The 25,256-nt window shown below is 45.1% G+C and overlaps 1 protein-coding gene across 1 annotated transcript in view; it reads left to right on the top strand.

Moving 5' to 3' along the window:
* SLC13A2 (solute carrier family 13 member 2) overlaps window positions 1–25,256 on the top strand; it is a 121,613-nt gene that overhangs the window by 76,037 nt on the left and 20,320 nt on the right. Inside the window, exon 8 of the mRNA XM_088477810.1 lies at window positions 12,581–12,681. Coding sequence (XP_088333936.1) covers window positions 12,581–12,681 — 101 coding nt within the window. The remainder of the gene's footprint in view (window positions 1–12,580; window positions 12,682–25,256) is intronic.

Raw genomic sequence — 25,256 nt, 5'->3', positions numbered from 1 at the left:
TTTGGTTGGGGGTGTCGCAGACTTAAGATGCAGCAAAGAACCCCAGGTTATCGCTTCCTCCTTCACAGTTGGGTTTATATACTAAGTTATGACCTGGGATGTTTTCCTATTGAAAGTATTGCCCTTTTAAATTTTTGGCTTATACACTCCATGAAGCTTAGTAAATAGACTCCACATACTGAGGAACCATCCTTTCACATACCCGAGGGCTTAAAAAAAATGTGCTTGATATAGCAAATATTTAACATTTTGATTCATCGATCCATAAGACCTTCTTCCAGTCTTCAGTAGTCCTCTTGCAGTGTGTCATGGCCTTGGCAAGTCTTTTTTAATTGTTGCAGAACAGCTGTAAGTTCTTAACCCATTAATTTTTTGGCTTCTTCTAACCTCTAGCAGTTTACCTTTGTACCAATTCAGGTTAGTCACTGAACTTGAATTTTAATAAAAACTTAGAAAACGTACTAAATCTCTTGACTGGTAGTGTATATAAATATGGTTGGAATGTTAGAACAAAATATGTTCCAATGCTGGCTTAAACAACCTGTGGCTAACCACTGCTAAATAACATAGCTTCTCTGAGTAAGACAAAGGTTAGCTCTGCACCCTTATAATGGTCCTATCAATGCAGAGGAAGTCGACACAAATATGAACATCAGCAATTTCTCATGTTGTAACTCAGAAAAAAGTTAACAAGTTTGGTGTTTACTCAATACTGGGTCACTGACAGGCAATATGAGCAATCTCTATATTTATCTGCATTTGCTATTTTTGCCACCTTACTGCAACTCACAACAGCTACACATATAATATTAATTATACAGTATACCTGTGTGAATTTTTTACTCATTGATACTAACCACATTGAAATAAATAAAAATTATTTGTTCTAGTTAGTGTCCAACTGATAATACATACAGGGCCTTATTCAGAGGCGGTCGTAGGATGCAAGCGGTCGTTCTGAAACAGGGCGGCCACTTGCATCCTGAACGTCCGCCTCCATGTTGGTCGTTAGTCAAGACCATCGCGAGCATTGGGGCTTACGACATTGGGGCTTACGACAAGACCCTAAGGTAGGGTCTCGTCAACCTTAAGCCCCAGGGAGCTTCTTGCTCTGTTTGAGCAGGAAGCTCCCCACTGACATCACTAATGATGTCAGTGGGGCCGCCCCCAAACGGCAAGCGTTCCGACAGGAACGCCTCTGTTTGGCCTGGCACGCCCACGGCCCGCCCAGCAAACTGAGCGAGCTGTCACTCAACATCGACAGCTCGCCCCATCTGCTACAAGACCCCTAACGACGGATCACCCGTCATTAGCCGGGTCTCGCGCATGCGCACGACGGGATATCTCTCACCTGAGCCAAGGGATCTTTCTTGAGTTGTTTCCCTTTAAGTGCAGGAGGACCCGTTGTGCCTCAGAAACTTCAAGTCCTCTTGTCTGTTGCACTGGATGTCACCCCCAGTTTCAGCTGGTGGTGACTCATGATAGCAGATAGGAAAATTGAAAGTATCTACTGGGTACTGTAGTCTGTAGTCTGCAGTGTGCCCATGTACAGTCTCTGTGCAGGCCTCCTCCTCTCTGTCAGTGCAGTAGACATTTTCCATGGGATTTCTGCTGCTCTGCAGCACCAGCCGACGAGGGACTCCAGAGAGGTAAGTATAATTATAAGGGTGCAGGGTGTACAGGGAGGGCCCCCCTGTACCCAGGGGCCTGTGTGCACCACACTCCCTGCTTCCATTATAGATACACCAATCTATCATGCTTCTCAGGTGGGTACCCAACTGGGTCGCAGCATTCCTTGACTGTCACAAGAAAGCAGCAGTTTTCCTTAAGCTTTAGTCACACATTTATATAACACTGGACTTCATGCAACACTGAATAAAACATTTTTCATTTCAAAATTCCCCAAAAAATCCTAATATTGTCTCAAGAAAGCTATTCTCTAAGTAGATTTGCACATATATTAAGGTCAGATAAAAATACAAGAAAAGGATAAGGGGCAACAGACTGTAAAGAGGACCATTCCTTTTTTTTCTCTGCTTGGATGGCAATGGATATTCTTGTCAATACACAGGAGGAGATGTATCAAACTTTGGAGAGAGATAACATGGAGAGAGATATGCTGGGTACACACTGGCTGATACATCGTTCGTACAGCTGATGAAAGATATATCGTCCCAGCCATCAACCAGTGGGCCTGATTCAGAGACGGACACAATGGCGATATTCATGCAGATCGAGCTATTGTTTGCTTTGCGATTATGTTCGCACAGAGGATCCGTTCTCAAAGTGAGTGACAGGTAGTCAGCGTTTGGGGGTGGTAACGGGTGGGTGGTTAGAAAAACGCAGACGTGTCTGACCGTTTGAATGGCATTTCATGGGCGTGTATAAATTAGCCATTGCGATTGCATTTGCCGCATGAGAGCTCTCAGTTTGCGAGAAGAGCTGCAGTGTTTGCGGCTGGTCAGACCTTCTGTGAGGGCAAGATGGCTGGTCGATGTGCATCAATGTTACCCATATTTATGCGTCTATCTCTGAATCAGGCCCAGTGTGTACACCCAATTTACTGTATATGTGAACAACATCATTCACAGATGTAATGTGTCAGAAGTGATATATCTTTCAAGTGATATATCTGCCTGTGTGTATGGAAGGGGTTGGGTATGGGAGACCAGCAGTCAGGATGCCGGCTGTCCAAATACCAACAGCGGCATACCGATGCTCAGAATCCCGACTGGAGCTAGATAAGTAACCCCCTAATCCTCCCATCCTGCATCCTAACCCTCACCCTCCCTACCCCGCACCCTAACGCTCCATATTAGTGCATAAACCTAATCCACGCCCCTCAGTGCCTAACCTAAGCCTCTCTCGCCCTGCAGCCTAACCCTAACCTCCCGTGGTGCCTAAACCTAGCCCTCCCCCCCCCCGCGCGTCTAACAGCTATCCTGGACAGTTATACTTACGATCGTGAGGCCACCTGTCAGGATTCTGGCGTTAGCATCTCAACTGATGTCGGGTGTTCTGGCTGCGGGTTGGGATTCTGGCCCTGAGATTTCAACAGTAGGCATCCTGATCGTAGGATAATTCACTACATCCCATATGGAAGACCTACTGACCAACTCATGTGCCGGCTGCAATACAATGACGCCCCTACCGTTTCCTGTTGCCAGACATATTGGTTGATCAGTAAGTGTGTATGCACACCCAGGGGCAAACACAGGATTTTTAGGGGGGGTCATATATATATATATATACACAGTGCCTTGAAAAACTATTCACCCCCCTTTGCTGCATTTTTCATGTTTTGTTGCCTCACAACCTGGAGTTAAAATGGATTGTTTGAAGGTGTGCATCATTTCATTCACAGAACATGCCTACAACTGTGAAGTTGTGTTTTTTTTATATTGTGAATCAAACAACATTTAGGACAACATACCGTATATACTCGAGTATAAGTCGACCCGAATATAAGCCGAGGTACCTAATTTTACCACAAAAAACTGGGAAAACTTATTGACTCGAGTATAAGCCTAGGGTGGGAAATGCAGCAGCTACTGGTAGTAATCCCCCCTCTGGTACTGTCCCCAGTAGTAATCCCCCCCTGGTAGTGCCCCCAGTAGTAATCCCCCCTGGTAGTGCCCCTAGTAGTAATACCCCCCCTGGTAGTGCCCCCAGTAGTAATACCCCCCCTGGTAGTGCCCCTAGTAGCAATATCCCCCTCTGGTAGTGCCCCCAGTATTAACCCCCTCCGTCCGGTCAGCGCTACACACGCGGTGCAGGCTGTGTCACAGTGACACAGTCTGCACCGCGGCCCGCATGGTACGCTACTCAGCAGCGTACCATGCGGGCATGACTCGAGTATAAGCCGAGGGGGTGCTTTTTCAGCACAAAAAATGTGCTGAAAAACTCGGCTTATACTCGAGTATATACGGTAACAGAAAACTTCAGCATGCATAACTATTCACCCCCCTAAAGTCAGTACTTTGTCGAGCCACCTTTTGCGGCAATTACAGCTGCAAGTCGCTTTGGATAAGTCTCTATGAGCTTGCCACATCTTGCCCCTGGGATTTTTGCCCATTCCTCCAGGCAAAACTGCTCCAGCTCCTTCATGATGGATGATTTCCGCTTGTGAACAGCAATCTTCAGGTCTAACCATAGATTCTCAATTGGAATGAGATCTGGGCTTTGACTAGGCCATTCCAACACATTTAAATTTTTCCCCTTAAACCACTCGAGTGTTGCTTTAGCAATATGCTTCGGGTCATTGTCCAACTGGAAGGTGAACCTCTGTCCCAGTCTCAAATCACAGGCAGACTGAAACAGGTTTTGCTCAAGAATATCCCTGTATTTAGCACCATCCATCTTTCCCTCGACTCAAATCAGTTTCCCAGTCCCTGCTGCTGAAAAACATCCCCACAGCATGATGCTGCCACCACCATGATTCACTGTGGGGATGGTTTTATTTGGGTGATGGGATGTGTTGGGGTTTGCGCCAGACATAGCGTTTTCCTTGGTGGCCGAAAAGTTAAATTTTAGTCTCATCTGACCAGAGCACCTTCCTTCATACTTTTGGGGAGTCGCCCACATGCCTTTTGGCAAACTCAAATTGTGTCTTCTTATTTTTATCGCTAAGTAATGGCTTTTTTCTGGCCACTCTTCCATAAAGCCCAGCTCTATGGAGTGCACGGCTTATTGTGGTCACATGCACAGATACACCAGTCTGCTGTGTAACTCTGCAGCTCCTTCAGGGTTACCTTTGGTCTCTGTGCTGCCTCTCTGATTGATGTCCTCCTTACCCGGTCTGTGAGTTTTGGTGGGTGGCCCTCTCTTTGCAGGTTTGTTGTGGTACCATGTTCTTTCCATTTGATGATGATGGATTTGATGGTGCTCCGGGGGATCATCAAAGATTTGGATATTTTTTTATAACCCAAGCCAGAATTGTACTTCTCAACAACTTTGTCCCTGACTTGTTTGGAGAGCTCCTTGGTCTTCATGGTGTGATGCCTCTTGCTTAGTGGTGTTGCAGCCTCTGGGGCCTTTCAGAAAAGGTGTGTTTATACTGACAGATCATGTGACACTTAGATTTCACACAGGTGGACTTCATTTCACTAATTATGTGACTTCTGAAGGCAATTGGTTGCACTGAGGGGCTTCATAGCAAAGGGGGTGGTTACATATGCACATGCAAATTTTCAGAATTGTATTTATAAAGATTCTTTTGTATATATATATTTTTCTCATTTCACTTCACCAAATTAGACTATTTTGTGCAGATCCATCACATAAAATTCAGATATAAAAATAAATTACAGGTTGTAATGTAACAAAAAGGGTAAAAAGCCAAGGAGGTGAATACTTTTGCAAGGCACTATATATATATATATATATATATATATATAGTAGGGGTGTGCACCGGCCACTTTTCGTGTTTTGTGTTTTGGTTTTGGATCTGGATCTTTCTTCGTGTTTTGGATCTGGATTGGTTTTGCCAAAACCACCCTTCCGTGTTTTGGGTTCTGGGTTTTGTGTTTTGGATCTGTATTTTTTTGGAAAAAAGCATAAAAACAGCTAAAATCACAGAATTTGTGGGTTTTTCTGCTCCTAAGCTATTATTAACCTCAATAACCTTAATTTCCACTCATTTCCAGTCTATTCTGAACACCTCACAATAGTGTTTTTATGTCCAAAAGGTTGCACCGAGGTAGCTGGATGACTATGCTAAGCGACACGAATGGGCGGCACAAACACGTGGCCCATCTAGGAGTGACACTGCAGTGGCAGACAGGATGGCAGTTTGAAAAACTAGGCCCCAAACAGTACATAATGCAAAGAAAAAAAAGAGGTGCAAGATGGAACATGCACACTTTAACAAACCAATCATTTTAGCGCCAGGGTCTGCCATACGACTGTGGCTGAAATGATCGGTTCGTTTGGGCCCACACAAAACAAGCTGGCAATTAATCTGTCCCTGCACAAACTGGCTCTACAGAGGCAAGATGTCGTCCTCATCCTCCTCATCCACCGATTCCTCACCCTCTTCAGTGTTGTGTACATCCTCATCCTCACAGAGTATTAATTCGTCCCCACTGGAATCCACCACCACAGGTCCCTCTGTACGTTCTGGAGGCTGTTCTCCCTGGAAGAGTTGATAATTCATTTTATGAACATCATCGTCTCCACATTTTGTGGAAGCAACCTCCTACGCCTTTCGCTGACAAGGTTCCCGGCTGCACTAAACACTCTTTCGGAGTACACACTGGAGGGGGGGCAACTCAGGTAAAATAGAGCCAGTTTGTACAGGGGCCTCCAAATTACCTCTTTTCCCTGCCAGTACAGGTACTGTCTGACATGCCTACTTGGATGCTGTCACCGATGTAATCCTTTAACAGACAGACGCATGCTTGTCGCTGCTGCTTTGAGGATGCAGGTGCGGCTACAGCCCACACAATTCACAAAGACAGAAAAAAATAGAATTTTTTTTTTTGTGGAGTGCACTTTGAGGGTTACACCACCCTTTAACAGACAGACGCACGCTTGTCGCTGCTGCTTTGAGGATGCAGGTGCGGCTAGTGCGCATACATTTCACACACAATCACAGAAAAAAAGAAGATTATTTTATTTTGTTGGAGCGCACTTTGGGGGTAACACCACCCTTTAACAGACAGACGCACGCTTGTCACTGCTGATTTGAGGACAGTATCATATGCAGTGACAGTAGACTTGTCAGAAATTGTTGGCACATCCTTCAGTCCGGACCAGATGTCCAAACCGGCCCTTGACTTATGACACAGGTGCACGCTTGGCACTGCTACTGTGTTGATGCATGTGCGGCTACATCGCACACAAGTCACAAACACAGAAAAAAAATTGTTTTTTATTTTTTGGAGCACTTTGGGGGTTACACCACCCTTTAACAGACTTATGGGACACAGGCGCACGCTTGGCGCTGCTCCATTGTTGATGCACGTGCAGCTACAGTGCACACAATTCACAAGACAGAAAAAAAATATTTTTTTATTGTTTGTGGAGTGCACTTTGAGGGTTACACCACCCTTTGACAGACAGACGCACGCTTGTCACTGCTGCTTTGAGGATGCAGGTGCGGCTACAGCCCACACAATTCACAAAGACAGAAAAAAAAGAAGAATTTTTTTATTGTTTGTGGAGCGCACTTTGAGGGTTACACCACCCTTTAACAGACAGACGCACGCTTGTCGCTGCTGCTTTGAGGATGCAGGTGCGGCTACTGCGCATACATTTCACAAAGAGAAAAAAATAAGAATTTTTTTATTGTTTGTGGAGCGCACTTTGAGGGTTACACCACCCTTTAACAGACAGACGCTTGTCGCTGCTGCTTTGAGGATGCAGGTGCAACTACAGCCCACACAATTCACAAAGAGAAATAAAAAGAATTTTTTTATTGTTTGTGGAGCGCACTTTGAGGGTTACAGCACCCTTTAATGGACAAGCCAGCCAGCCCTTTACTTATGACACAGGCGCACGCAGTCGCTGAATGGCAAAAGTGGCCAGAAATTTTTCGGGCCACCCAAACCGTCTCCTGCACGTCCCTGTCGCTTTACAGAAAATTCTGTACCACCAAGTTTATTGTGTGAGCAAAACATGGGACGTGCTGCAATTTGCCCAGATGTAATGCCCGCACAATATTGGTGGCATTGTCAGATATCACAAATCCCCAGGAGAGTCTAAGTGGGGTAAGCCACTGGGTGATGATTTCCCTCAGTTTCTCTAAGAGGTTGTCGGCGGTGTGCCTCTTACTGAAACCGGTGATACACAGCGTAGCCTGCCTTGGAACGAGCTGGCGTTTCTGAGATGCTGCTACTGGTGACGCTGCTGTTGTTGCTGCGTAAGGTGATACATTTACCCAGTGGGCTGTCACAGTCATATAGTCCTTAGTCTGCCCTGTTCCACTTGTCCACATGTCCATGGTTAAGTGGACATTGGGTACAACCGCATTTTTCAGGACACTGAGGACACTTTTTCTGAAGTTTCTGTACAGTCTCGGTATCGCCTGCCTAGTGAAGTGGAATCTAGACAGGATTTGGAACCGGGGACACACTACCGCCATTGGCGGATACCGGATGCACGTCTAACACCAACATAGCAGTCAAGGCCTCAGTTATACATTTTGCTTCAGGATGACTGCTGTCATACTTCATCCTCCTCGCTAAGGACTGTTGGAGGGTCAATTGTTTAGTAAAAGTAGTGGTGTTCCTACTTCCTCTCTGGGATGATGAACAACTCCCAGCAGCAGCAACAGCACTAGGAGGAAGTGGTTCTTGATCTTTCCCTATTTTATTTTTATCGGAGAAAGTTTGGTCCTCCATTTATGTTATATTGATATATACGTGCGGCTAAGGCTCACACAAACACAGAAAATATTTTTTTATTTTTGTTGGAGACTAGTGCACTATGTGGGTTACACCACCCTTTAAGAAATGAGCCAGCCGGCCCTTTACTTATGGGACACAGGCGCACGCTTGGCGCTACTCCTTTGTTGATGCACGTGCAGCTACAGCCCACACAATTCACAAACACAGAAAATATTTTTTTATTTTGTTTGGAGTGCCCTTTGGGGGTTACAGCACCCTTTAACGTACAAGCCAGCCGGCCCTTTATTTATGGGACACAGGCGCACGCTTGGCACTACTTTGTTGATGCACGTGCGGCTACTGCGCACACAATTCACAAACACAGAAAATATTTTTTTATTTTGTTTGGAGTGTACTTTGGGGGTTACAGTACCCTTTAACGGTCAAGCCAGCCGGCCCTTTACTTATGACACAGGCGCACGCTTGGCACAACTTTGTTGATGCACATGCGGCTACTGCGCACACAATTCACAAACACAGAAAATATTTTTTTATTTTGTTTGGAGTGTACTTTGGGGGTTACAGCACCCTTTAATGGTCAAGCCAGCCGGCCCTTTACTTATGACACAGGTGCACGCTTGGCACTACTTTGTTGATGCACGTGCGCCTACTGCGCACACAATTCACAAACACAGAAAATATTTTTTTATTTTGTTTGGAGTGTACTTTGGGGGTTACAACACCCTTTAACGGACAAGCCAGCCGGCCCTTTACTTATGGGACACAGGCGCACGCTTGGCGCTGCTCCTTTGTTGATACACGTGCAGCCACAGTGCACACAATTCACAAACACAGAAAATATATATTTTTTTTGTTTGGAGTGTACTTTAGGGGTTACAGCACCCTTTAACGGACAAGCCAGCCGGCCCTTTACTTATGGGACACAGGCGCACGCTTGGCGCTGCTCCTTTGTTGATGCACGTGCAGCCACAGTGCACACAATTCACAAACACAGAAAAAAAAAAAATATTTTTTTGCACTTGGATGGACAGAGCACCACCTGGACAACACTACAGCACCCCTTTAGGACTGGGACACTGCACAGGACTTTGGAGTGGACACAGCCCTTATGGACAACTGACTGCACAACACAGTCCAGCCAGCCCCTATGGACCTTGAAGGAGTGGACACAGCCCCTATGACCAACAGCAGCACAGCACAGCACAGCACAACACTACACTGCACTACACTACACTACACAGCCCAGCCAGCCCTAACTCCCACCCTCCCTCTTCACTGTCCACAGCTGAGTGAGAAAATGGTGCCGACGCGGGTACCTTATATGGGATCCAAAACCCGCGAGACCCGGAAGGCGGGATGATGACGTTTTGCCTCGATTTCAGATCCGAGTCAGGCGGGAAAAGACTGGATCGGCCTCGGATTGGGGGGGCTCGGGGGGGTTCGGATTTCAGAAATCCGAACCCGCTCACCCCTAATATATATATATATACACACACACACATATACACACACCTCTGGGAGACCTATGATCGCCAGGGCTGCCATGAAAAGTGGTGGTCCCCATTACTGACAAAATAGCCAGACAGCCCCTGCTCCAGCCAGACAGCCCCTGCCCCAACCAGACAGCCAGACAGCCCCAACCCCTGCCCCAACCAGACAGCCCCTGCATCAGATAGCCACCCCAGCCAGCCTGCTCCTGCCCCAGATAGCCAGCGCCTGCCCCAGACAGCCAGCCCCAGCCCAATAGCCAGCCTGCCCCAACCCCACACTTACCTGATGCTTGTAGCTCCAGCCTCCTCAGTCAAAACCCATGGCTCTGAGTCCTCTGCTCTCAGTGTATCAGTGGGACGGTATGACTCACTCTCTCCAAATGAAAACTGCAACAAAGCGGACATAGGGGTCGGCAGCGGCAGCGCTGGGCGAGCGGGTCCCGCTCTCTGGGCCTGATTCAGACCCGGATGCTATGCTGCGTTCGCTCGCATTTAGTGATTTTTCGCAATCTGCGCATGCGTATGAGTCGCAATGCGCATGCGCAAACCAGTCATTGCGATGGGAAAGTGCTCCCCTGTAGCCCGCAGTTGGGCCGATATTTTGAGTGACAGATAGTGCCATTTATGGGTGGTAACAGGGGAAGGTGCTTGTAAACGGGGGTGTGGATGTGCGAACGCAGGCGTGCCCGACCATCAGAACGGCGTTTAATGGGCGTGCATAATTAGCAAAGTAGCGTCATTACACACGTGACTGGGTTGTATTTTAGCCTGAATTGCAATGTTGTGGTGGGAAAAGGCTACCACAAGCGCTGGGAGCAGCTCCGATGGCTCTCGATGTTCCCGATTAATCCTACAACTGCCGGAGATGACGTGTGTTGCGAGTGTCAAAGGGGCGTCTTTATACAGGTGCGAGCTATTACTTAGTGGGCGGCTTTACGCGACGCAGTACGAGCACATGATTTAAATATCCGGCCCCTTTTAGCCAGTTAGCGGACGCAAATAGTGTCTGGGTCTGAATCAGGCCCTCTGTCTAGGCCTCCAGTCCAGTCCCTGATGACCTCCTGTCCAGGCCCTGATGGCAGCTCTGGTGATCGTTGTGCACTGCCTGGCCACTGCCGGTTCAGCTGCAGCGCTTTCACATCAGGTGGTATGAAACTCAGAAGCGATGACAGCTGAACAGGCAGTTCCTGGGCAGCTCTGAGGGTGGCCCACTGATTGCGCAGAGAAGACAAGGTTGTCTCTGTCTCTGAAAAAAAAATTGGTTGGTATGGGGTGGTTTCTGGGTACTCAGAAACCCCCCCTGCGTTTGCTAGTGACACCTGCATACATGCCTAATCAGTTTGTAAAATGACAGTTAGAAGCTGATAGGTTGGTACTTTATCTCTGTCCACTTTAACTCTCTCCAAGGTTTGATACATCTCCCCCACAGACAGTACAGAATCAGACTTCAATGTTTTGCTGAGTACTGTATGTCTGTAACTACACAGGAAACATGTATGATACACGTGAAATCACACATTTTGAAACAAGACCTTGGGTGAAGCCAATTTTAGGTTTGGTTGTTCTTCATGTCAACCCACTTTATTCAGTGAGTGCCTTCCTCACTTATTATTGGATTAAGTTGCATGAAATGTGGCTTATACTGTACTGAGCACAGGTAAGTTACAGGGCTGAAATGCAGAACTCCATCTGCATTCAGAGTTGGCTGCATCTATGCAGGGGCACTGAGAGGGGAGGGAAAGGGTAATAATTGCCTGGGCTTGTTGGAGGGGCCCAGTGGGAACCCGGGTCCGATACCACCTCTCCTCCCTCTTACCTGTCAGCAGCCCAGCACATCCTACTGTGTGCTGGGCTGCAGTAGGAGACCAGGGAGACTGCAGCAGTCTCTTCTCCTGTGGGGGCGAGCAATCACCTCCCCAGCACGCAGCACTGCTTCACGGTGCTGCAAATAGGGCTTTTTATTTACATTTTTTCAAAGAGGGCCGTGGCCAGACCTCCCACGATTAGACCACACCCCCAATAGTAATGGGCCCAGCCACCCCACCCTATCCATCCACTTGTGAAAGCAGCCATCATCACTAACAGCGTGCATTTACACCAACCCTATCCTTAGTTCTAGAGATCCATCTGAAATAAGAAGTTTCTTTGTATATGCTTGTTCTTAGTGCAACCAGGTACTTTGGATACATACTGTAGGTATTAATGATACACAATAATATAATTTACAATTTATTTACTGAAATTACGTTATAAAGTTTACTATATTGAAGTATTTTAAATCATCATGTGATATGCAACTATTTAACCCTAACTGTACCATAAAATACACCATCTTGTATCCATACAATAGTCTGCATAATCTGAATAGTCTGCACCTGCGACATGCACTCATAACACTTATCTTCCGTGTGATTACCCGCTGCTGCTCAGTTACACCCACTCAGCCACATCCCCACTTGCATGTTCCCATGGTTGATCAGAGTTGTGTATGCAGGCTCCAATGCAAACACAGCTGCTAAAACCCACATGATCCATCTGCAAAGCGGACTTCTGTGTAACACTGAATCAGCCCCTAGAAGTATATAAATTGCCTGGGCACACCAGACTGGATCTAATTGTTTATCTTTGTGGACATATCCTTCTCTTCATATGTCTGATGAAGTAAACAATATGTCTGCTTACATGTATGTTTACTGTATCTAAGGAGATAAAACATTAACTTTATTTATTTATATTTTTCAGGTATGTTACAGATGCTACAGTTGCTATATTTATATCTCTCACACTGTTTTTATTCCCTTCTGAACTTCCCTCATGTAAGCCCAAGGACCCTGAGCAGACAGGTAAGATTCTCTTTAGTTTTAGCTGTGGTAATGGTTGATCAGGCCTGGCTTAAGGGCCACAATGGCCTGGTCTGATAATGATCAAGGGCCTAGTATGAGAAGAGGAGGAGATTTGACCAGTCCTGGGTGGGTGCAGCCAGTGCCATGTGGGTGTATACTCCCCCTACACTATCTGCCACATTGTCTCCGTGTTTCAGGTGGGTTCAAACTAAGATCCCAGATGAGTGGATTCCCAGAAATGATACTTAAACAAACAAATTGAATATAAAAGTGTACATTTATTATAATACTTAGCTACAATCGTCGATTAATTCAGTAGATACAGCAATCACATCAGCAAATCCAGGAGCCCTTCTCTCAGCATCTAAAGACTGGATTCTGTTCAAACGTCCTAGCACTTCTGCAGTCAGTGTTGTTCCAGGAATAAGGCTGATTCTATACTGACAAATTACAGCTTATATAGGCTGCTCTCTAAGAGAAAACCTCCTGAAAAAGCATTTTAACAGGTATAAAGGTCATTGTTAGAAATATACATAAATATTAATAGACAGTAGGGGGTACTGTTGCCTCAATTATGAATATTGGAAATAACATCTCAATAACCACTGTTTTATAGTGCGTATTTTGGATTAACACTTTAAGATTAGCTTGAACATAGAAATATATATATATATACACACACATATATTTCACCATAACTGCCCCTTAAAATTCACCATTTATATTTGTATAACAAACTACCCTTCTTAAACTTATATTGTATACAAAACAAAACATATACATAATTGCCTGATTACATTATGAACATAAATTAAAGTGCTGATTGACTATAGTCAGTTGTATAACGTGACATTTTTAATAGCTAACTAGCTAGCATTCTAAAGCATGTTGACATACAGTATACTGGACTTTGTCACAATCTGTATATGATGCAAACCAACTGAGAGTACTGAACAGCAAAATGGCATGAAAACTCCATTTTAGTCACTCCTGATACACTCCCAAAACACCTACAAATAGAATAATTGTATCATGTTGTGAGTTAAATAGAAATACAATATTAATACTTATGATTTATGGCTGATAATGTAGCCAGCTGGGCAGCGAGTCATCATAATGTAGTCATGTTGAAGGGCCTATTTTTATGTAGAGCCCTGGGGCTGTAGTCCCTTCCGCCCCATAGTTAATCTGGCCCTGTGGATATTAAATGAAAAACTGCATAGTTACAGTTTAATTCAATAACAATTCACAGAATAGTTTTTGATTATGAAAGATACCACTTACTCTTTTTCTAAAACAGAGGTTCTCAAACTTGGTCCTCAGGACCCCACACAGTTCACCTTTTCCAGGTCACCTAGCAGATGCACATTTTGAAAGAACCACATGTGGAACTAATTATTTCACTTGTGACTCTGTGAGGAGACCTGGAAAACATGCATTCTTTGGGGTCCTGAAGACTGAGTTTGAGAACCTGTGTTCTACCAAAAAAACAAAAACAGAACAGCATGCAGTTTGGAGGTACAGTTAAGCTGAATACACACTGGAACAATGTCATTCCGATTTGGCCAATTTGGCCAAATGGAATCAACAGATTGGGCATATCGTGCAGTGTGTATGCACGATATGTGCGCCCCTGCGCTCGCATGCGGTGTCATCAGGTTTGATGTGCTGTACATCAAACCTGACAATATCACATGCAGCGCCATGCAGTGTAATGAAGGATGAAACGAGTGATCGTTCAGCGGTTCATTACATCGTTCTGATGTGTACCCAGAATCTGATATGTTGGCGCATGTACATTCTTTTATTTCCTTTGGTCTGTGATCACCAGACAGGTTGGCTCCCCAATCTGCTGTACATGCTCAATATTTAGCAATACAGTTTGGAGTGCTTCCCTTACATGAAAAGTTCAGGCTTGGATTAAAGTTATAAATATTCAGTTAGAGAAGTTAAACCTTTAACAGGTCAAGGGAAGGAGTTCCAAAAAGTGCAATGACATTCGGAGGAATTAAGACAGAGGCCCTCATTCAGAGCCACTCGCAAACAGCAGTACGCTCGTTGCGTTCCGATGTTGACTAACCGCGCATGCGTCGGTGTTACACTGCGCATGTGCGTACGGCAGATTGCGAGCTTTTTTTCTCTCGTTCCTAAAATAGCGTACAGGAAGTGACATGTCAAATGTGATTGACAGAACAGGGCGTTTTTGGGTGTTGACGGGGGTGGAGATGGAAAAACGCAGGCGTGGCGAGGCGTTTTTGGGGCGTACATACATTAGCAGATGCGAACGTCAAATGTGTTCGGACCGTCACATACGTCACTGGAACATCCTCTTTCCCTTCAAAATGCTCGCACAGTTTAGGGTCTGGATTACTCGACCACATTGGCGATGGCCTTCTCCTCCGTCCCGGGACTCCATGATGTTGCAGCGATTAATCGCGGGTGGTCACAAAAGCAATTAGTGTTGTATTGAAAACCGGCTTGGTATGTGTTTGGAAAGCAGTTTATTGGGATAGCACAAAACCGTACGCAGGTGGAAATCATACCTGCTAATGTCAGGATTACACAATCAATTGGCGTACATTTTTTTGGGTTTTTTTTGGCCTCAATTTGTTGTTTATGGCCTATTGTGACAATAATGTCATCATGTTTTAATTAGCTCCCCTTTTTTTTTTTAATGTGGAATTTGCATCGTTATGTGAATTTTTAAACGTTCCTTCAAGAGGCCTTTTTTTTATACAAATGAAATGGTTTTTTGTGTCCTTTTTTGCCTTTAGGGCCAGGATTAAATGTAACCCATTTGTACAATAATGTCACAATACAATGTCAGATTTTTTTCATAAATTTATTGTTTAAACACAAACCAATTGGCATAATATATTTTTTTTTTTTTCTGCCAAAGATACTTTTTATCAAAAATAAATAATCAATAACTGATAACATAAACGTACAAAAATAACTTAAAAACATTTCACAAGAAAGGAGAGGGAAGTTTTGACCAGAAAGGAATATGAGCCAAGCACAGAAGGAGTGTGGGAAAAGTCGCCATTGCTGTCACCGTTTTTTCGCCCGTTTGGATGGGGGAGGGTGGGCGCCAGACCGGGTCTGGGATGCCATTGGGCTGGCCTGTCCAGAGGCAGATGTTGTGGCCTCTGGACTAGGCACAGGGCTAGGCACATTTGGAGGATTGGCTGATGTTGTGCCAGAGGTGGAGGATCCTGATGTTCCGGCAGGAAGGGAGGTCGGCTCCACCATGTGCTGGCGAACGAGCTGCTCCAGGGCATCGGCGATGCGGATGTTGGCCCTGGTATTTTCCGCCAGGGCCTGACCAATGGTCACGTTGGCCGCAGCATTTTGCTCCAGGGCCTCAGCCACCCGTATCAGACTGGCGTCCATCCTCTGCAGAATCTCCGTATGGAAATCCGATTTGAAATTGAGTTCTGTGAGGAGGCCCACTGCCTGCGAGGGGGCACGCCCTGGACTGGCTTCTGCAGGGTCCTCAGCCAGATGTACTGGTTCCTCCCCTGCAGAGCCAGCAGAAATTCTGCGGCCAAGGCTTCCCTCTGGAGCAGACTCATCCACCTGTGTCTCTGTTGGAAAAATGAGAAAAGAGTCACATTAGAATCTACATATTGGCACAATAGCATTTCAGAGTTGGTGACATCACAATACTTACCTGGGCCAACATGAGGAGCCGCAAAGTCTGGCATGTCCGTATCCATGTTGGACACGCCAAACACCTCCACAGGCTGCACACACCCCTGTGCCAGCTCTTCTAAATCCGTCAACTCCAATGACACAGGGGTGGGACCCCCACCTGTCCCCCTTGCATGCCTAGCCCTGTCCGCGAGTTTTTGCTTTAGGCGATATTTGAAGTCGCCCCATCTGTGGGGAAAAATGGAAGCCATTATCCTTTGGTTTAAAATGGGGTTTGTTTTTAGTGGGGGCAAGGGTTTACTTACCGCCGTTTGACATCCCGGGCTAGACGGACATAATCACCCACTCTATTGACAGCAACGGCTACCTCTTCCCACATTCTCCACTTCTGGCTTAGACTCATATTCCTGTCTGCCTGTGGCAGGATGTCCACACACTTCTGGATCAAAACCTCCATCTCCTTTCTTGTGAAATGTGGCTGCCTTTTTTTTTTGCCCGCTTTGGCCGGAATACTGGGCCCAGCAGCCTCTTCCATGTCATCCTCCTCACCTATTTGTGTAAATTTACAGAATTCACAAAATCACAACTTGCCTAATCTTATGTTTCAAATTAATCGTTGATAGAAAATGCATGAAAGACTTACCGCCTGACTCTTGTGCATTTTTTCCCTGGTCTGTCGCCATGTCTGAGGTCCAAACAAGAAATACACCAGAATTTGAATGTGTTTTCGTGACGTATTTATACATGCGTCCTTATTTTGCGGCCGCATCATTGATTGTGCGGCCCTATGATCCCTCCTTAATTTGTGCGGGAAACAAAACACTATTTATGGCTTGGTGTGTCTCAAGTCGAGGTGGCGTTTTTGGATTGTTGGAGGTTATCTTGGCTGGAGTTTATTGATTGCGTAGAAAGGAGTTGGAGGTTGGAGATTCGTTTGTTGGTTAGATTTGCATTTTTTTTTCCGTTATCTTTGTTGGTTTATATTTTTGGGACCTCGTTTGTTGATTTGGTAAGTTTTGTGAAGTCTAACTTTTGTTCAATTGTTGTTTCATTGTGTTTCGTATATTTTGTAATTTTTGGATACCTAATTTATTCTATTTTAGATTTTGTTTATTTTCGACCCCAAAGACCTTTTGATTTTGCATCTTAGATATTTGCTCTTGGTAAGTCCATTTTTTATCTTGTATTAGCGAACTAATTAGCGCATTTTTAGTAGTTACTCTTGTGACTTGTATTAGCGAACTAATTAGCACATTTTTAGTAGTTACTCTTGTGACTTGTATTAGCGAACTAATTAGCGCATTTTTAGTAGTTACTCTTGTGACTTGTATTAGCGAACTAATTAGCACATTTTTAGTAGTTACTCTTGTGACTTGTATTAGCGAACTAATTAGCACATTTTTAGTAGTTACTCTTGTGACTTGTATTAGCGAACTAATTAGCGCATTTTTAGTAGTTACTCTTGTGACTTGTATTAGCGAACTAATTAGCGCATTTTAAACAGCTTAATAATCATTCTAACTTTTTGATGGTTTAGCTTTCGCTTTTTGAGCCATCATTTCGACCCGTTTTGATGTACTGTGTTAAATGTCGCTTTGCGGTTTTGCTAAATGGGTGTTTGGCATATTTGAACTTTGGTCTAGCACAAAATGTATCAACAAAAATGCACAGAGTGAAATGTGTCAAGTAATTTTGTTGTTTATTTTCAGTTTGGACGTATCATGACAATACCCCGGCATGTAAGCAGCAATGGATGGTATCATCAAGCTAAGTTGTTTTAATATAGTTTTGGGGTGGGTCAAAAGCCTTACTTTGAAATTTTTGAATTTCAGGTTGATCTGGGGCGGATTGTTCTGGCCATGCTCCTGGAAGCCGACCAACCTCAATCTCATCCCAGGCGTAGGCATCGTAGGCATGCAAGGCCCCAGATATTTCGAACACGTGTCACCCTTTTTGGAATGCCCGATGATGAGGTTTTAAGACGCTACCGTCTACCTCCCAAAATCATCATAGACACTCTCTCATTAATAGAAAGTGATCTTGAGCGGCAAATTGACAGTCCAACAGCAATACCACCACTGACGCAATTTATGGCGGTGTTACATTTCTGTGCCTCAGGATCGTTTCAAACAACGGTGGGAATAGTGGCGGGCATCTCCCAATCCTCCTTTTCCCGGATCCTGAGGGCAGTGATGGAGGCACTTTTCAAGCACCTCCATCATTTTATTCAAATGCCTTTGGATATGGGTGCCCTTAGTGTGGCCAAGGCCAATTTTTACCAAATAGCTGGCTTCCCACACATCATAGGGGTTGTGGATGGTACTCACATACCACTTCAGCCTCCAGCACGGCTGGAGGCAATATTTAGAAACCGTAAACACTATCACTCCCTGAATGTAATGGTGGTATGTGATGCCTCCCTCCAGATCCTGTCCCTGAATGCTAAGTTACCAGGAAGTGCACATGACTCCTTCGTCATCCGGCAATCAGGGATATGGCAGAAATTAACCAACCTACAAGCTGGTGATGCGTGGCTTCTGGGTAAGTGGAGACCTTTAGTACATAACAATGTTAAGCTTGATACACAGTGTTCCTGATGTTGTCTCTTATTTTTCACAGGAGACAGTGGATACCCTTGCATGTCCTGGCTGCTCACTCCTTATTTGGCTCCCACACCAGGCCCACAAAGTGAGTATAATTCCGCACTTACAGCCACCAGGCAAGTGGTGGAGCGCTGTATCGGAAAAGGCCGATTCAGATGCCTCCACCGCTCTGGTGGCGAGCTCATGTATTTGCCGGATATGGTGTCGAAAATTGTGGTCCTGTGTGGGATATTTCACAACATCGCCATAAGGAGTGGTGTCCCAATGCAGCCAGAGGATGCCTTACCTGAGGATGGCCCCCCCGAGGTTGGTCGGAGGTCAGTATGTGGGGGGGCCATACGCGATGATGTGGTGGCCAGATTTTTTAGGTAAGTTTGACCCAAACTACAGTGTTTATACCTAATGTGTTTGTGTTTGTTTGCGAACATCTAATTTTTTTTTTTTTTTTTCACCATCTTCTGTTTGTTCACATAATCTTTGCCACTCCAACGCTCACTACTTCCTGCTACCCTTACCAAACCTGGATCTTGTGATTTTGTCCATATATTCTGGAACCCATATCGCAACGCCATGTTTGTGGAATCATGTTGGCATGGTCCTTCGTCAACCAGTTCTTGATTGTTTTTTTTAATTAAATATTTTATTTGTATGTGTTGTATTTGAGATTATCACTGTTTTTTTTTTTTGGGACTGACCACTTTGATTTCTCATTTATGTTGTGAATAAATGTTTGGAGAGTGAAATGGTCTTCCTTTTTTTGGACGTTAACAGCAAGTGTAACCAGGTTAACACACCTTACATTTGACTAAGGGGTAATCCAGTACTGACACCAGTTGATGTAAACTGTAAGCCTGTCCAAACCTTTGGATTTTGAAGATTGGCCTAAGCAGCTTGCACACCAACTAGGAACCTGTAAAATGGCGAAATATCTAATTGACACTACACCCAAAAAGGGAAATGACATTGTTACTGTTATGTGTTTCTTGTGGCTGTTTAACATACAAATACAAAATACAATCTAACTTTTAAAAAAGGGAAATCCTTGCAGGAACAGTCTACTTATGTCAGGGAAAACTATTTTTGTTTTTGAAAAAAAGAATGAGCCAGAACGTATATTAGAACTACAAAATTTATTTACAAAACGAAAATAAACAAAAAAAACTACTGGCGAAGGATGCCAGACAGCCGGTCAAGGGCCACAAGAATGCCAATGACATGTTGGCGCATCTGGCCAACACAATCGTCCACCTCTTGTCGACGCCTCTGTTCCTCTGTGGGTGAGAAAAGTGTGTGGATTAATAAAACAATAGGGAATCCACATTAAAAAAACAAAAACACAACGAAATCACTCCTAAACCGAAAAAAGAAAAACCAAAACAAAAAGGGGGTGCTGCCAAAAATACAAGGCCTATGTACAAATTCACACAGGTGTGATATGTGTATGTTGAAATCAGCAGGAAGCGGTAAAGGCAAACTGCTAAATCACCAAAAGTAAACCAAACAAGCACGAATAAAGGCACGACACATGATTACATACAAACAGTTTGTGGTTAAAAAAAATGAGAAAGAAAAACATACCGGGAGCCAAAACGGGAGCTCCGGAAGTCCCTCCATGTTCCTCCTCGGAGGAGCCTTCATTCCCCAAAGAACGGGGAGGGGTAATGATGGACTCCGGGGAGGGGGTAATTGGAAGAGGGGTGGGTGGAGGAGAGGGGGAAGTGGGACGGAGGGGAAGGAGGCCCGACAGTTCCGGGAGAGGGTCTGGGAAGGCTGGGGAGGAGTGGGGTATAGGGGAAATATTTGTGGTGGAGTGTTGGCTGGGGGTTGGGGATAGTGGCCGGGAACGCCGTCTGGCCGGACGGTGACGGCGTAGTCTTGGCTGTCCTCCTAAAATATGTCAAACAAATTGAGGTTAGTTTCTGGGCAAATCCGGGGCCCAAATAAAAAAAAAAAAACCAGCAACAAAAAACATGCAAAAAGGAGTAGAATGAAAAAAACAGAAATAGAGGGAAAACAAGCACACGCTGATATGAGGACAAATAATTAATAGGACAGACAGGAAAACATGCACACGCAGATATGAGGACAAATAATTAATAGGACAGACAGGAAAACATGCACACGCAGATATGAGGACAAATAATTAATAGGACAGACAGGAAAACATGCACACGCAGATATGAGGACAAATAATTAATAGGACAGACAGGAAAACATGCACACGCAGATATGAGGACAAATAATAAATAGGACAGACAGGAAAACATGCACACGCAGTTTGCCCCACAAACACAAACATGAAAACCACAATACATAACACTTACTTTCAAGGATCTGCATGCGAAAGCATGCCAGCAAGCGTGGCGTTCGCCGTTGCAGGTCTGACCACCTGCGCTCCAGCTGCCCGATGTTGCGGCGTGAACCCAACGACCGCAGGCGGGACCGTGCCTCCGCATACGCGGAGCGCTTCTGCCGGTTGGTGATGGGTGGAGGCTGGCTGGTGATCCGCCTATCCATCACCTCCGTAAGCACCAGCAGCTCGCGCCTGGTGAATGCGGAGGCTCTCATGATGGCAATGGAGTTTTTCATACAAAACATTTTTGATAAAGTGTGCCAAAAATTTCTGATTGGCTAATGTATTTTGGAAATTAAGAGGAGCAATTTTATTGGTTAGTGTATGAGTCATGTGTTCAACAGGGCCAGAAATCTCTGGAGAGTTATGATAGGCTTGATGCAGTGACATGCATTTGCAAATTTAAATAAAGAAATGAACCCCGGAAAATATGCGGGGATCCACAGCAATAGAACAATTGTTTAATTGTGGTTCACATGTTTTTTGAACAATAAAAGCGAATGTTCCATCCGTACGTATTCTGCGGGTAAACACAAACACGGACAAGAGTAAAGTTTCTTGCATTGTGTTGAAAAAAAAAAAAAAATTAAGCTAATTGATACATTGATTGGCATGATACGATTGAGGGAGGTAGGCAGAATAAAGGAGCAGGTAATCGACATCTGACAAGGCCACTTCCGGTTTCACTTGTGCGTGTGTTCCCTTCAAGCCATTTCGGGGATGTACGCTCGCTATTTCGCACGCTCGTTAGTTAGAGGAGGGGTCGCCTGAGTTTAGGGAGGAATTTTAGATGCGAACGAAAATACGAGCGAGCCATTGAATTTAAATAATTTTGTACGTACGCCTAACGTACGTGCGCCCGCTTGCGAGTGGGTCTGAATGAGGGCCAGAGTGTAGAATACAATGTCACCAGTGCAAGTTGTCGGTGTTGGAGTTATCATTATAGTTACAGCAATAAAATGGAATGCAATTTTCTAGGAATGAGATATTTCTCACTGCTGATAAAAATGACATTAATGGTGTACAAGTGCACGTGTCAGACAAGTCTTTGTTATCTTATGCGCATGCACCGGCAATATGCAGGGTGCACAGCCCCCTTATAGATATGCTACTAAGTAGATAAGTGATAGTGGGAGGGAGAATGAGGGGCAGGAGAGAAACATAAACACAGAGGACAGGAGAGTGAGGGAGGGGAGAGCAAGACAGAGGCACCACCTACTACAGTCCAAAACACAGCTCTAGTTAATTTGCAAACTCTAGTGTGTTTATATCCATGTGTAAGGAATATAGGCCCTCATTCAGAGCCGCTCGTTAGCGGCAGTACGCTCGTTCCGAGCGATGTTTGCACATCTGCGCATGCGTACGCTTTTTACTACGCATGCGCGAACCAGTCAGTGCGGCCGAAAATCCTTTGTACGCTATATAGCGAGTGCCTGCTATTTTGAGTGACAGAATGAGGCGTATGTGGGTGGTAACAGGGGAAGGTGTTTGAAAATGGGGAGTGGAGATCCGAACGCAGGCGTGCTTAAAGGTCAAAACGGGCGTTTTATGGGTGTGTATATTTAAAACAGCAGCGTCATTGACCACGTCACTGGGTTATTTTAGAGCCCGAACTGCACGCAAATTTGTGGTAGCAAACACCAACCACAAGAATAGCGAGCAGTTCATACGCTGGTCGATGTACTCGATTAATCTAATAAATAGCGGACATGACGTAGGATGCGTGCGGCCAGGGGGCGTTTTTAACAAATAAACGAGCGTATGTTTTGCTCGCTCGTTCAGACTTAGAGGTGTGAACAGACTGCAATGTGCGTACGGATCATTTGAATAGCCACCCCTTGTTTTTAAACGAACGACCGCAAATAGCGTACGGCTCTGAATGAGGGCCATAGATAGCAGGGACCAGCGGCGGTTTTTGCCTGCCTCTGCGGAGGGCTGCCCAGGCTGCAGAATCCTCTTGCCTCAGCCGCGGTCTGGTCCCTATCCATTCAGCATGCGCAAAAAGAACGGGGGGAAAAACCCCATTCAGGAAAGACAGCATTGACTGCTAAGGGCTGCATCAGCTGCAGTCCCTAGCAGCCGAATAGGGCTACTATAATAAAAACAGAAAAGACTTTCCATTGGAAGTGTTCAATCTGCTAATGGCAGTCTGTACTGGCTGTCCCAGGGAGGGGGAACAACTCTGATCTAATGTTTAGGAAGCTTTTTCTTTATAAACACATATTATTTTACTACCCCCTAATAGAGAGTTGTTTTAAGTATCTGTACCCCCTCCCCCCTTAGTGTGTGGTGTGGTGTGGTGCATGGTGTATTTGGAGTGATACACCTCTCAATGCCCAAAGCAGAGTGTGGGCAATACCTGAGAAGGGGAGCCCTGCCCATGCAGGCTTTATAACAGTCACACATATATTTACAGATATAAAAATACAGCAACAGTTCATGTTTAATAATTTGGGTGCTAGATCTTCTCTTTATTTATTTCCTCCTGCATATGACTTTAAAGGAACACTAGTACCCCTTTTACACCAACTTAAAAATCCTGGGTTGATGCGCGTTCACGTTATCAGTGTAAACGGATCAAAATTGGTCCAGGGGCTGGGTCCAGGAGCGTGGCTACTGAAAATAGGGCGTGCCAACATGACATTTCTTGTCAGTCTGGGAACATTCCTTTCCATTCCATATGCACCTTGCCTATACGGTGGTTTCTCACAATGTGGAACCTCTGAAGAAATACATCCTTACTGGCATGACAGCGTCTTCAGTCTTTATTCACTATTCATGTAGGTCACATCATCCGGAAGATGCCTGTTTGTGTAGGAATATCAACAAGGTCATCATCATACGACAGCGGTTCAACCAGACTCGTTTCCCCTGTGTAACTTCCTTCCCCCTGCGTCTCTAAGCCACACCATCATCTCACTGCATCATCTCTTAGCCACACCATCATCTCCCTCTCTGTGTCATCTCTTCTTAGCCACACCATCGCCTCCCCCGTGTCGTCTCTCAGCACACCATCATCTCCCCCCCTGCGTCAATTCTCAGCACACCATCAACTCCCCACCGAGTCGTCTATCAGCACACCATCACCGCCCCCTGCGTCAATTCTCAGCACGCCATCATCTCCCCCCTGTGTAGTCTCTCAGCACACCATCACTGCCCCCCTTGCATCAACTCTCAGCTACACCATCCCCCCCCGCATCAACTCTCAGCACACCATCATCTCCCTACTGCGTCATCTCTCAGCACACCATCACCTCCCCCCCTACATCATCTCTCAACCACACCATCACCTCCCCTGCATCGTCTCTTAGCACACCATCACCTCCCCCACTGCGTCATCTCTGTCACATGATCAGCTCCAACCCTGCATTGTCTCTCAGCACACCATCACCTCCCCCCGCATTGTCTCTCCACACAGACACACACTGACACAGATAAACATACACTGACACAGATACACAGACATATTTACACACATGACACACACTGACACATATACACACACACTGAAAGCCTATACATACACACACACCGACACATACTGTATACACACACACTGACACATATATACACACACACATTGACACATATATACACACACACTGAAAGTCTATACATACACACACACACTGACACAAATACACACACACTGAAAGCCTATACATACACACACACTGACAAAAATACACACACACACTGACACAAATACACACACATACTGAAAGCCTATACATACACACACACACTGACACAAACACACACACTGACACAAATACACACACACTGAAAGCCTATACATACACACACACACTGACACAAATACACACACACACACTGAAAGCCTATACATACACACACACACACACTGACACAAATACACACATACTTACACAAATACACACACACACTGAAAGCCTATACATACACACACACACTGACACAAATACATACACACTGACACAAAT

The sequence above is a fragment of the Taudactylus pleione genome, unplaced genomic scaffold (genome assembly GCF_031769625.1).
Source record: "Taudactylus pleione unplaced genomic scaffold, aTauple2 ptg000203l, whole genome shotgun sequence".
In the NCBI taxonomy this organism is placed as follows: Eukaryota; Metazoa; Chordata; class Amphibia; order Anura; family Myobatrachidae; genus Taudactylus; species Taudactylus pleione.
Note: the sequence above shows the minus strand (reverse complement) of the source record. Positions and strands in the feature narration are given on the sequence as shown.